This window comes from Chenopodium album, chromosome 4, assembly GCF_948465745.1.
Source record: "Chenopodium album chromosome 4, dcCheAlbu1.1, whole genome shotgun sequence".
NCBI classification, from domain to species: Eukaryota; Viridiplantae; Streptophyta; class Magnoliopsida; order Caryophyllales; family Amaranthaceae; genus Chenopodium; species Chenopodium album.
The window spans coordinates 5,852,064-5,864,638 of record NC_137837.1 but is presented as its reverse complement, the minus strand read 5'-3'; the positions used below and the strand labels follow the sequence as shown (position 1 = coordinate 5,864,638).

Below are 12,575 nucleotides of genomic sequence, written 5' to 3'. Positions count from 1 at the left end.
AATCTTACGGTCTATAGTCTTACTCCAAGGTCACTCAAGTTTAATTTAAAACACTAAAACCTTTTTTATTATTTTTTTTAATTTTTTATTTTATAAATTGAAATTAAATGAATAAGCACACCCTTAAATAGATAATACAAAGTACTCCTTCCACATTTTTATAAGTGCTTCATTAATACTTTTAGTACGGATCATTTTATCTACTTTGACCAATGGTTCTTATCTATACATAAAAAGAAAAAAAAAAAAAATCGGTTAGTATTTGTTGAAATCTTCTCAATACGTAGATTATTAATTTTCTTACTATAATTTATACTTATTGATAATTATAAATATTACTCCATATTGATCAAATTAACCCTGTTCACTTCCCCTTAAAAGATAATATTCAAGAAAAATAATTTCAGTTCAGTAAAAATAATTTCTATTTAAAAATCAATAACTTAAAAAAATCAGTAAAAATAATTTCATTGCAGTAAAAAATAAATAAAAATAAAAATAATTTTAATTCGCAAAAAAATAAGATGAAGTTAGAGGGGCCTAAGTTAAAATCAATTTGACTTGATCACCAAGGCATTCCCTTTAATTTCACCGACCCATGTTTTTTTGGGGGGCAAAAACATATAAATACGGCTTCTGCGTTCTCCTCAATCAATCTCTGCTGAACTCACGAACGCCTTCTGGTAAGAATTCCAGGAATTCCAAATATTGCAAATTTCTAAGGGTTTTATGCCTTATTTTTTCTGTATTATTTTCCAAATTTGTGACTTTTGTTGATCAATTTCATTGTATAAGCAAATTATTATCATACAATTCACAATTTCATAATTAAGAGTTTTTTTGCTTGTAATCATGTCGGCAAGAAAAGCTAGTAGTTTGAGGAAAGTTTCTAATTGTTGTCAAGGTTTTGGTTATGGGGGTAACATTAGTTCTCAGAATAATGGGGTTCATTATAAGTATGGCCGAAAAAGGGGTAGCTTTGAAACCGATTATAGTGAGGAAATTGATAATGGAGTTGTGCTTTCTTCGCTTCGAAAGAGGAGGAGGCTCGCTCCTCGAAGGCCGAAATTATGTAATGATCTTGATGAAGAGGGTATTATTATTAGTCGTGTACCGAAATTATCGAAGTCTCGGTGGGTGTTTGATCATGATTTTGATGAGTGTGGTTGGGTACAGAAGGGTGGAGTTGTTATTAAAGCGGAGGGAGTGAAGGGGAGGAGGTGGAGTCGTGCGAGCGGGGTGATTCAAAAGGAGGAGTTAACTGTTGAGTGTGTGATGAGAGTAAATGGTGATGATTGTATGAAATTTGATGTAAGTGATCATGTTAAGGAATGTGTTACATTGGATTTGGATGATTTCGATGAGGGTGGAGTGTCTAGGGGAGGGAGGGGGATTGTGCCTCGAGGTTGTAGAAGTGTGGTTGAGTATGAGAATCTTGGTAAGATTAATGAGGGAAGTTATGGGGTTGTGTATAAAGCAAGGGATAAGAAGAGTGGAGAGATAGTTGTTTTAAAGAAGATGAAGTTGGGGAAGGGAAATGAGGGATTTCCTGTTTGTTATTTGAGGGAGATTAAAATACACATGTTATTGAACCATCCATCCATTGTGAATGTTCGAGAAGTTGTGGTTGATGATGGCGTTGATGGGTTTGATAATGTTTATTTGGTGATGGACTATGTGGAACATGATCTTAGGGCATTGGTTAAGGCAAGGAGGCGGCCTTTTAGTCAGAGTGAAGTGAAGTGCTTGATGCTTCAACTTTTGGAGGGTGTTGAATATCTTCATGATAATTGGGTGTTTCATAGAGATTTAAAGACAGCAAATATCTTGTTTAATAATATGGGAGAGGTGAAAATTTGTGATTTTGGATTGTCATGCCAGTATGGTAGTCCATTGAAACCGTATACTTCTATGGTGGTAACGCTTTGGTACAGGGCTCCCGAGCTTCTGCTGGGAGCCAAAGAATACTCAACAGCTGTGGATATGTGGTCAGTGGGTTGCATAATGGCTGAACTACTGACTGGCAAACCATTATTTGAGGGAAAAACTGAGTTTGAGCAGATTGGTAAGATATTCAATTTGTTGGGCACACCTAATGACAATATTTGGGAAGGCTACTCAAAGTTGCCTGGGGTTAAGCTCAACTTTGTTCACCAACCATACAATCTATTGCATAAAAAGTTTCCCTGTGCATCTTTTATTGGCTCTCCAACATTGTCTAACTCAGGGCTTGACTTGTTGAGCAGGCTATTAACATATGACCCTGAGAAGAGGATAACAGCGAAAGAGGCTCTTAATCATTGCTGGTTTCAGGATGTTCCTCTTCCCAATTCCAAGGAGTTCATGCCTACTTTCCCACCGGTATTGTAGGCTTCTACACAAGTAGTAATCAGATTATGTCGGGCAGAGCTTCATCAAAGGGACTGCAGCAGTACTCTTATCTTATCTAATTTGCTGTTACATTTTTGTGGAACCTGTTGATGTATGTGATTAATTTTTGAGTTTGGATATAATATTTTTCCTCCTTGTAGGGTTATATGACTTTTGTGAAGCAATTCATGAAGTAAAGTTGAGTTGCATTGCTGAATTAATAACAAAGGTGTGACGTAACAATTCTTTTTTTGATCATATTTTTGTTTTCCTTCATTTTTTCATTGGCTTGTGATTTGGAGAAACTTTTGTATCTATTTTATTATGTCCATGTACATTATCATGAAGATTGTCATTTTACGGGTGATTATTTTCTTAAGCCATCTTGCTTATTTTTATTGTCTAGTGCACTTATTTTAACAAGGAGTTACTGCAATCAAATCAACTATACTGGAAACAATTTTCTTCATGCCTCAGTTGGTGGAGAAACATCTTTTTTAAGTTTTCAGGTTTTATTGTGGAGTTGGGGTATATTGTTTCTCTTCTACTTTTTTTGTGTATTGTGGTCCTGTCTTACAATCATAACTGGCTGTCCTTGTATCTGTTTGAAGTTTGATCATATCTCTGCTGCTGTATTGGAGCTTTACGAGACATTGAAAAACTATAGAATGAGTTAATACTCGGTACTTCATTTATGGTCGTTGGTGAGGGAGTATTTTATGTACTTCATCTCTTTCCTTTGCTTTTTAAGTACTTCATGTAGCTTTGGTGGTTGATAAATAAATATTTTGCATTTGTGAGAAGATTATACTTTTTCTGGGGTACAGATGTCCTAGCAACGGTGTGCCATTTTACATAGTGTATTGCAGTTGGCTTCATGCTCAATCTTACAGGTGGTCAAGGTTGAACTTTTATCTGATTTATTGGTTGTGAAACTTGATTTTTAGATGCAAGATGTTAGTATTGATGCTCAATATAAAAAAGAGCATAATTTAGATTGTTGTAACATGTCATATGTAATCTGTTACTAGTACATGATCATCTGAGCAGAGATAATGTCCTTAAGGATGTGATCTTTAACCACGCTTTAGACGTGTGTACGATGTATTAACTTTGGTATGATGATTTCTTCTTTTGAGTGGTAACTTCTGTTGTATCAGATGTTTAGGGGTCTGAAGTCACTGGCAGTTCTGAATGTGCAAGTAAGACTGAAGGAACTGTGTTAGAGTGAGCCTGAAAGACTGAGGAAACTGTTAGCATGAGCCGGAAAGACCGAAGAATTGTGAGTATTAAAAACATGCAGTATAATACTCTGTATTCACATTGCCTTAACCTTTAATAATGCAAGGATTTTACTAATTCTAAAGTACATGATTATTATTTTCGGATGTAGGTAGTATACTAGTATTTGTTTCTAGTTGCTAAATAAGTTCACATGTCCATGGTGACAGATGAATACAACATTGTTTGCTATCCTTGCCTGCTCCAATTTTCAAGTTTCAACTTGACCTAAATATTTTGGAATTCAACTTATTTTATCTCTGAGATCAACTATCTTGTAGGTGCTTAAGCATACGATGCTGGTCCGTTTTTGACACCACTCAATCGAATCATCTTCACCAAATTTATCTTTGCTGCGGCAACCTGATGATCAATTTCGTGTTAAATCAACAATGTTTTTTAATCAATTTCATGTGCCGGTGTAGTGTTATCGAGTGATCATGTGTTGTATGAATCTTCTATAAGAACATGGAAAGCATGATTTGATCTGAGATTTAGATTAATAATCATCCATTTATTTGTTTAGTGAAAATTGTCAGAAGATGTATCAACACAACAGCATGACAATTAGGGTACACTTGCATTTTGTTGAAATCTATCCATCTATATTATTACTCGTATAAAGCAATAACCTACATTATATTTTTTCCTCTTAAACTTTTAGTAGCCCGCATTCCTGCCTAAACTATTTCCTTTTTTATTCGTTTTATAGATAATTTAACAAACCAAATTAATTTAACGCATGTATAAAATGCCTTCATTTGTCGTAGTGATAATTGTTTACTACGGAGTAATGCTCTAAAAAATCTCAATCAAATGCAACATAAGGCAATGACTTAAAATTTCAAGAAAAAAATTGGAGATATCATACGTTATGTTATGTGGATTAAATAAGTACATCGAAAAGTGCTTAAAATTCTGAAAATTTTAGGCAAAAGGAAATTGGATTGATAGAAAACAAAGAACTGAAGAAATTTCAAAAGAAGAACATTAAATGAGTGTTCAATACATTTTACATTTTATTTTATGCAAGTGAGAATAATTTCAAGAATATTCCCAGGCCAAAGAAGAGTTGCTTAATCTTTATGCCTCTTTATGTGAGAGAGCAAGAATGTACAGGGGCAATGAAGGACAAATCTAAACCAACCAAATGTTAAGATGAGGCGTGATGGACCACTACCAGGTATGGACTCCTTTGGTATGTCCATACCTAGGGGCAAAAATGTACTTTCAAGTAAATATTTAGACAGTAATTATTTTGTTACTAGCTGTAAAAAAATACTCTATCTCCTCTTTTCCCTTCTTTCTCCTCTTTCCCCCTTTCTCTCCTCTTTCTCCACCGGAAACCTTTTTTTTAAAAAAAAAATTCTCACCTCTTTTCCTTTGTAATTCGAAGACCTCAAGGCTAGTTTGTATCTCGACCAGAATTTTCACCGGAAAATCAATTTGAAAACCTTTAAGTGAGAGGAGAGAGAAATCACCATCACCATCATCATCTTCGTCTTCATCAACAACAATGTCGGTGGGTTACTACATCGTCCTCACCACCACCGCTATCGAATATGTAATAATAATATCCAGAGCTACAATAACAGTATAAAATCATATGATAACAGTATATAAATCAACCATAGTAGTATAAAAATCAATAACAACAGCATAGTCAAACCTACAATAATCATATACCCAAAAAGTATACAAAACAATTCAACAATAACGGTATACAAATAAGAATTAATAGTATACAAAATAAAATAACAGTATACACGTTAATGATAACAAAGCACCGACAAACAATTAATGTCGTCATCTTCAACTCCTTCACATCCAAATTGTTTCGAACTTCGACAATACCAAACAAAGAACTCACCGTTTTTCATGGAGAAAGTCGTAAATTTGCACACCGGTGGTGAATTCATCGTCTCTCATGACCAAAAATAAGATGTTTAAAGAGCTTGAAAATCCTTCTCCGCCCTCCAATTATACTACCTTTTATCAACCACAAAATTTGCTGCTCCGGTCCGGCGCCGGTCATTTTTTCACAGGAAACAACAACAAAGAGGGGAAAGTAATTTCTCTCTCCTCCTTTTTCTTTTTTACCCACCCCTCGTTCTCATTTTACCCCCTATTTTATTTTGCCTTTTTTTAATTCATAAATATTATTTGTTTATTCAGGTATTGGACAGGGGGTCCATACCGGGTAACGGGCTATAGTTTATCTGTTAAGATTGATTTTCCTTTGTCACTTTGTACGCTTTTACTCATGTCAATGAGAGACATATCAATGAAACTTAATTTGTTGGTCTAGTCTTATTTCTTTGAATGCCCTTTAAAATCCTATTTGATAGATTTTTATTTTTTTTAACAATAAAGGAATAAACTTACCGGTATATTACATCTATCTAGATAACTGAAAGCACTTGGGAATCTAGGATAAATGGATACCTCATACATTCTCCAATAAGTGTATGCAACATGTAGATCAAAATTTCTTATCAAAAAAAAAAAAAAAAAAAAAACCCATGTAGAACAAAATTGATTAACATAGACATAAGTTTGTTACAAAAAAATATGCGGTTTTAAAAAATATGTTTAATCCTTATTAAAGTTGTTTTTACTTGATAAGCCTTTAGAATAATATAAATAACTCTTATGTTTTATACTTCTATTCTTGAAATATTCTCCTTTATCTCTAGTTTTCCACAATAAACTAGTTAGTATCATATTGTGTACAACGACACAATATAGAATTTCCCTGTTTACCAATGACATGTCAATTGATTCTCACAGAGGTTTCCACAATAAATCTAAACTTCATCACCACCTAGAAACTCATATGTTATAATACTGGTTCAATAGTCAAGGCCTATTCTCTTCAGCTTATTTTTCAGTTCAGTTTATTTTATCTCAATTCAATTCAGTTCAATTCCTAATTTCATTCTCTCATAAAACATTCAGTTCAGCTCAATTCAATAAATCAGAACAGGCCCACACTACCATCAATAATCCACATAAAATTTTTTAAGGGATGAAAAATATATCAATCAAGTTACATGAAATCCAAATTCAATCGTATTAGTTGGTAAAGAGAGCTATATTATTTTGCAAAAAAAAAAACGTTGATTAGTTGGGAGAAGAAATGACGATCAAGTCGACCCAAGCCGAGTTTATTTGAGTGATAGTCAAGTTATGTCTTGATGTGTCTATTTTATACAGTATTTTACCCCCGTCCCTCGGTCATAATTAATAGTGTTTTTGGCTCTTCAGAGCCACTTTTATTACTAATTGGTGTTTTCTAGTGTTTTCGTAGATTTGGTTGACTTTTGCAGGGATTTACACTTTTGAAGTATTTTCCCGAGATATTTTGGAGCAATCACGAGCATTGGAGAAGCACGACCAGATTTTATAGCCCAGGGCCGGTTATAGCCATCGAACCGGTGATTAAGGGCTTGGTATGTGTGATATCGGGGCATTTGGACCGAGTATTCAAGACCCAAAGAGGAAACCCAGATTGGCCCGAAGAATTGGAGCCCTATCGTAGTCCAAATAGTGGCCCAAGAGAGTCGCCCGGCCAAAAAGGTTGGCGCCCGGAGGCGCGCCCGGCCGGGCGGGAGAAGCAAAGGTCGGCGCCCGGAGGCGCGCCCGGCCGGGCGAGGGAAGCAAAGGCTGGCGCCCGAAGGCGCGCTCGATCGGGCGGTGCCTCGCCCGATCGGGCGCGTGTATTTATTAGTGGACGCTTAACGTCGTTTTAATTTGTTTTAGTTTAGGATTTTTGTACGGAGTATAAATACTCCTCCGTAATACGATTTTAGAATCATCTTCTTCTCTTTACTCTTTCTTTACTCTCTTAATTGTTCTCTTAGATTTCCTTTCTCTAAAACCTTTGTTCTTAATCCACTCTTAATTCCAGATTATTTTGGTAACGATTTCTCCTCCCTTAATCTTAGTTGTTTATTTTATTCCTTTCATCATGATTTATTTTATTGCTTTGATTAGTTTAGTTCTTAATATGTGCGAATAGTTTTATTTATAGGGTTATGGGGATCCATAAATAATATGAAAGTGTAATTTATTGTTGTTGATTATCAATGCTAGATTAATTTCCTATTGATTGATTCAATGCTTTGTGACTAGATTTGCGCAGATCCTTTATGCATGAGTTTAACAATATTGATTCGAGATTCGAAAGATGAGAATTGATGTTTAGGTCTAGTTTCAATAGGCAGATTAATTTATAAATGGTTAAGTCGAGATTCGAGAGATGAGATTTAATACCGGTAGATTAATTCTGTGATTGTAATACGTAGCGAAAGCCCTTTGCAATCTAGTTAATTGATGCATTGATGATTGACTATTATTGATTATTGGTATTGCATGATAATTTCTTATTAAATTGTTTTAATGTTTTACAATTGCGGCTTGTAAAAGTATAGCAATATTGAATTGATGAATCGAGCAGATGTTAATTTGATATTAAAGGCTATTTTCAATAAGAACTTAGATCTAGTAAATTGCGAGAGCCTGTTAGATCTATGTTGATTAATAAATTGCGAGAGCCTGTTAATCGTGTTATTTATGCAATGTCAATGATTGATTACTATGTTTTACCCTGGAGTATTATTTATTGGTGACCCTATACCCTAGATCCTTTTATATATTATTTTCTCCCTATTCTCAATCTTAGTAGTTTAGTTTCATATTTAAATATAAATATTGGTTACTTCATAATCTAGATTATAATAGTTAATTAGGAATAGAAAGACTTGTTTCCCTGTGGAGATCGACCCTACTCCCCTATCTGCTTTAGTTAGAGGACTTAGGTAATTACTTTTGATTAGGGGATACGACTTTACCTTGTTTTGTCTATACAGGATGATCGAAAAAACAAATTAAGCTGTGTAGTGGATTGCAAGACACACTAGAAGGAAAAAAGCATCAGGCACTAATTTTAGGAATGTTTAGTTCAAGGTTCGCATGGATTCACTTTTGGAGTAAGTGAAGTTGTTATATACATCCGAGTGTACCGTACACCCACGAGTATTTGTTCTCATTGTGATGATTGGTTTTCATTTTATCATCAAATGAAAAGCAAAAACTAATTTTAAGTTAGTTGGGTGTACAGTACACCCAGGTGTACATAACAAATTTTATTGGACTAAAAGCCCGCATTCTATAAGGTTTGATCTTAAGTTTTTCAAAAACAAGTTTAAGGCGGTTCCTTAGTTATGACATATTTGACTTAATTTTAGGGCAAATGTTCGAATTACAACCTACCCATCTCAAAAGTCGAGCTATAATATAAGCCCACTATAAACCCATCACCAATTTTCTAATTATTTATAACAATTTTAAAACAAGTGGATGGGATAAAACTTTACAAAACTCTACAAAGGTCTAGATAAAGCCAACTAGGGTTAGAATTCTAAAAATCACAATATTTTTCCTTTGTCTACTTCCTAAAATTAACAATAATAATCAGAATATTAGTAGGATTAAAATTGTGTGATTTGTGGATATAAATATGACCAAACATGTTGCCCTTCTAATGTACCGCCGCTACGTTACTGCCGACTCAATCTCTCTCTTCATTCTCTCTCTTCATTCTCTCTCTTCTCTCTTGCCTGCTCCTTTCTCTCTCTCCTCACCTTTTCCTCGATTACCAGGTATTCTTCATCCTCTCTCTCAATCATACAGTAATTTCTTCAATTATTATTGCAATTTATCTGCTTATTCAATGAATTTTATCTTAGATCTGTTTATATGTTTGATTTTCGTCGATTTCTTGCTTTTTATTATTGGTTTTGTTGTTTGATTTTCGATTAATTGATTCCGATGAAAGATTCTTTGACCTAAATTTGTTGACGCATTGATTTATGATGTTTTTGTTGGATTAATTGATGATTTTTTTGATGTATGTGTTCGTCGTGTTTGGATTTGTTGATAGGAGTATGAATTAGGGTTGACCTTTTTGTTATGTTTACGGAGGATTATTGTTTTTGTTATTGGTTGTGTTGATTAATTTATAACGTTAGATTTTTTGAGGTTTTCATGAAAATTGATGTTAGGTTATTTTTGGTGTTTTGAGCATCTATTGATTTTTTCTAAGATCTGCAATGAAATTTGGTTGCGGCTGAATGATTATTTCACCTTTTTAAGATTCTTTTTGCTAAGTTGATGTTGTTCCATAATAGGTGGTTGTCAATAGTTTTTTTAGCTTTACTTTTTACCCTAATGTGTTCGATAACAATATAAAAATGGAAACAAACTATTTGTTTGCTATTTTGAATGTTCCTTGTTGAATGATTTGCTGGTTTCGTGTGAACAAGTTGCCGAACCTACTGCGTTTGATTAGGGTTTATGAACAATTTTTATTGTTTAAGGAATTAATTTGTTATTTTTCTATGGCCAATATTGATTCTACTGTCAATGTGCCTTAACTCCTATCGTATTGTATTTGAGCCTGCAGGGTTTCATGTCTACTTGTCTACATGATGTTTTTGCTATGACTGAGTTCCTTTTTTGTTCATGACTTATTTATTTTAGTGTTCTTGGCTGTAGGATTGGCAATAGCCGTGCTGTAGCCGCAGTTCGTAAAAGTGGAGTTCGAAGCTTTTTTTATGTCTGAACGAGCCTCTCTCTTTTTGTCATCAATCGGCTTGCTTGGAGAATATTGCCCTACGTCTAGAAAAAAGGATAGTCATACCTCCGGAAAATTGAGTTGTATGCATATTGGGAATATTGACGGTTATTCTCTTAATCATCGGGGTTGCACTTATATGCAGCCTTCTTTCCTTCAGATATCAGCGCTTCCTCTCATTGCCTCCTAACAAACTCCAATTCCTTCACAAGGCAATATGGCACTTCAGAACATTGGTGCTGGAAACCGTGATGATGCCTTCTACAGGTATAAGATGCCTAGGATGGTCACAAAGATTGAAGGTCGTGGTAATGGCATCAAAACCAACATTGTCAACATGGTTGACATAGCGAAAGCCTTGGCTCGGCCTGCTGCCTACACAACGAAGTACTTTGGTTGTGAGCTTGGAGCTCAATCCAAATTTGACGAAAAGACAGGGGTTTCCCTTGTTAATGGAGCTCATGATACAGCAAAACTTGCTGGACTTCTGGAGAATTTTATCAAGAAATATGTTCAGTGCTATGGGTGTGGCAACCCTGAGACTGAGATTCTGATAACCAAGACTCAGATGTTGCAGCTTAAATGTGCTGCTTGTGGGTTTGTGTCTGATGTGGATATGAGAGACAAGCTCACTACCTTTATTCTTAAGAACCCTCCTGAAGTGAAGAAATCATCCAAGGACAAGAAGGCCTTGAGGAGGGCTGAGAAGGAACGCCTCAAGAATGGTGAAGCTGCCGATAAGGCAGCGAAGCAGAAGAAGTCCTCAAAAGAAGGTGCATCTAAATCAACCAAGAAGAAGACCCAGGGTTCTGATGAAGACCATTCTCCTACTGGAAGCCAGGCTGGTGATAATGAACCTTTCGTTGATGTTGATGATGAAGATGATGACGATGGGGACGATGTTCAATGGCTAACTGACACATCTATGGAGGCTGCTAAGAAGAGGATAACAGAGCAGCTTAGTGCTGTGACAGCTGACATGGTGATGCTCTCAACTGAAGAGAAATCTCCTCCTCGGAAGAAGTCCCCACCTCGCAAACCAGAACCTGAGGTTAAAGAACAAAACGGCACTCTCTCTGCTGACCCACAAGAGACTCTTGTCAGAGACTTGAAGGAATACCTGAAGCAAGGTCCAACTGCAAATCAGTTGAAAACTCACTTAACCTCGTGCTCAGGTACACCCCAAGAGGTTGTGGATGCTGTGTTTGAGGCTCTCTTTGACGGCTTGCAGAAGGGATTTGCTAAGGAGGTCAATAAGAAAAAGAACTACATTGTTGCTGCCCTAGCTTATGCTGAAGGTTCACAGCCAATCCTGTTGCATGCCATCGAGTCCTTCTGTGGAAAAGCTAGTCCTGATGCTGTCAAGGATGTAGCAGTGGCTCTGAAGTTTCTTTATGATGCCGATTTGCTGGAGGAAGAAACCATTGTCGAGTGGTACGAGAAGGGATCAACTGGCAACAACAAGAGCTCATCTATTTGGAAGTTTGTCAAACCTTTTGTGGAGTGGCTCCAGAGTGCTGAGTCCGAGTCGGAAGAAGAGTGATATCTAATATACAGTTTAACTCAATATCATACTAAGTACTCGTATTATGATGCAAGGTTTATTTCAGTTGCTAGTATTTTCTATATTCTGGAATAAGTGATTGGCTGGAAGCGAGTCCAGCAACCAGCTGGATCATCGTGGTGGTTGGTTTTTCATTTTTGTTTTTCGTGTGTCAAACTATGTCAATTGTAATGTCGTTATGGTATTATTTTTATGAACAATCTGTTGCATTATCTTTCTAATTATATAGTTAATGTCATATTGGTATTATTGTTATGAACACGATCTGTCACATAATCACTATAATTACATCTTTTAAAGTTGAGAAGTAATCTGTAATGTTGGCGGTATTCCTTGCTTGAGGCCGAATTAAGTTGGCCAATTATAATTCCAAGTACAATAATATGTTTTGTAGAATTTTCTTGTCAAATCTCCTTTTCGTGAGGGAAACCTCTTGTGATATTCCAACTGTATAGTTAAAGTCATAATGAAGATGTCATCCCTAAAATTCAAATGTTTTGAATTGAAGGGTCTTATTCAAAAGGGGTAAACAAGAATGATTAGTAGTAGCTTTTTATTTACGCGGCTAACAGGACTTCTGCTTGTTTGGCATAAAAGGGATTTTTGATTCAAATTCTTGAATTTGAAAAGCAAAATGAGCATGGATTACAAGGGGAAGCTTTATCCAGTTAGCCCCTCTACAACATTCCGTTTCTATAGTACTCACATTACTTGTAATAATAC

At 35.5% G+C, this 12,575-nt stretch overlaps 1 protein-coding gene and 1 pseudogene across 3 annotated transcripts; both read left to right on the top strand.

Moving 5' to 3' along the window:
* The first annotated feature begins 852 nt into the window (after positions 1-852).
* LOC145627530 (cyclin-dependent kinase G-2 pseudogene) lies at positions 853-4,274 on the top strand (annotated as a pseudogene). The gene is made up of 3 exons (XR_014111402.1): positions 853-2,065; positions 2,247-3,652; positions 3,933-4,274. The product of XR_014111402.1 is annotated as a cyclin-dependent kinase G-2 pseudogene (transcript).
* Positions 4,275-9,187: 4,913 nt separating this feature from the next.
* Positions 9,188-12,113, top strand: LOC145628716 (putative eukaryotic translation initiation factor 5-2). 2 transcript variants are annotated; one of them, XM_081681093.1, is made up of 2 exons: positions 9,188-9,314; positions 10,210-12,113. In XM_081681093.1, exon 2 carries the CDS (start codon positions 10,506-10,508, stop codon positions 11,829-11,831), a length of 1,326 nt encoding a protein of 441 aa, XP_081537219.1. In that variant the 5' UTR covers positions 9,188-9,314; positions 10,210-10,505; the 3' UTR covers positions 11,832-12,113. The 2 variants fall into 2 exon arrangements, with proteins under 2 accessions (XP_081537219.1, XP_081537220.1); XM_081681094.1 differs by having other exon boundaries at positions 9,202-9,314; positions 10,195-12,113.
* The last annotated feature ends 462 nt before the right edge of the window (positions 12,114-12,575 follow it).

Coding starts and splice junctions, on each gene's coding strand:
- LOC145628716 (XM_081681093.1), top strand. CDS start 10,506: ATGGCACTTCAGAACATTGGTGCTGGAAACCGTGATGATGCCTTCTAC.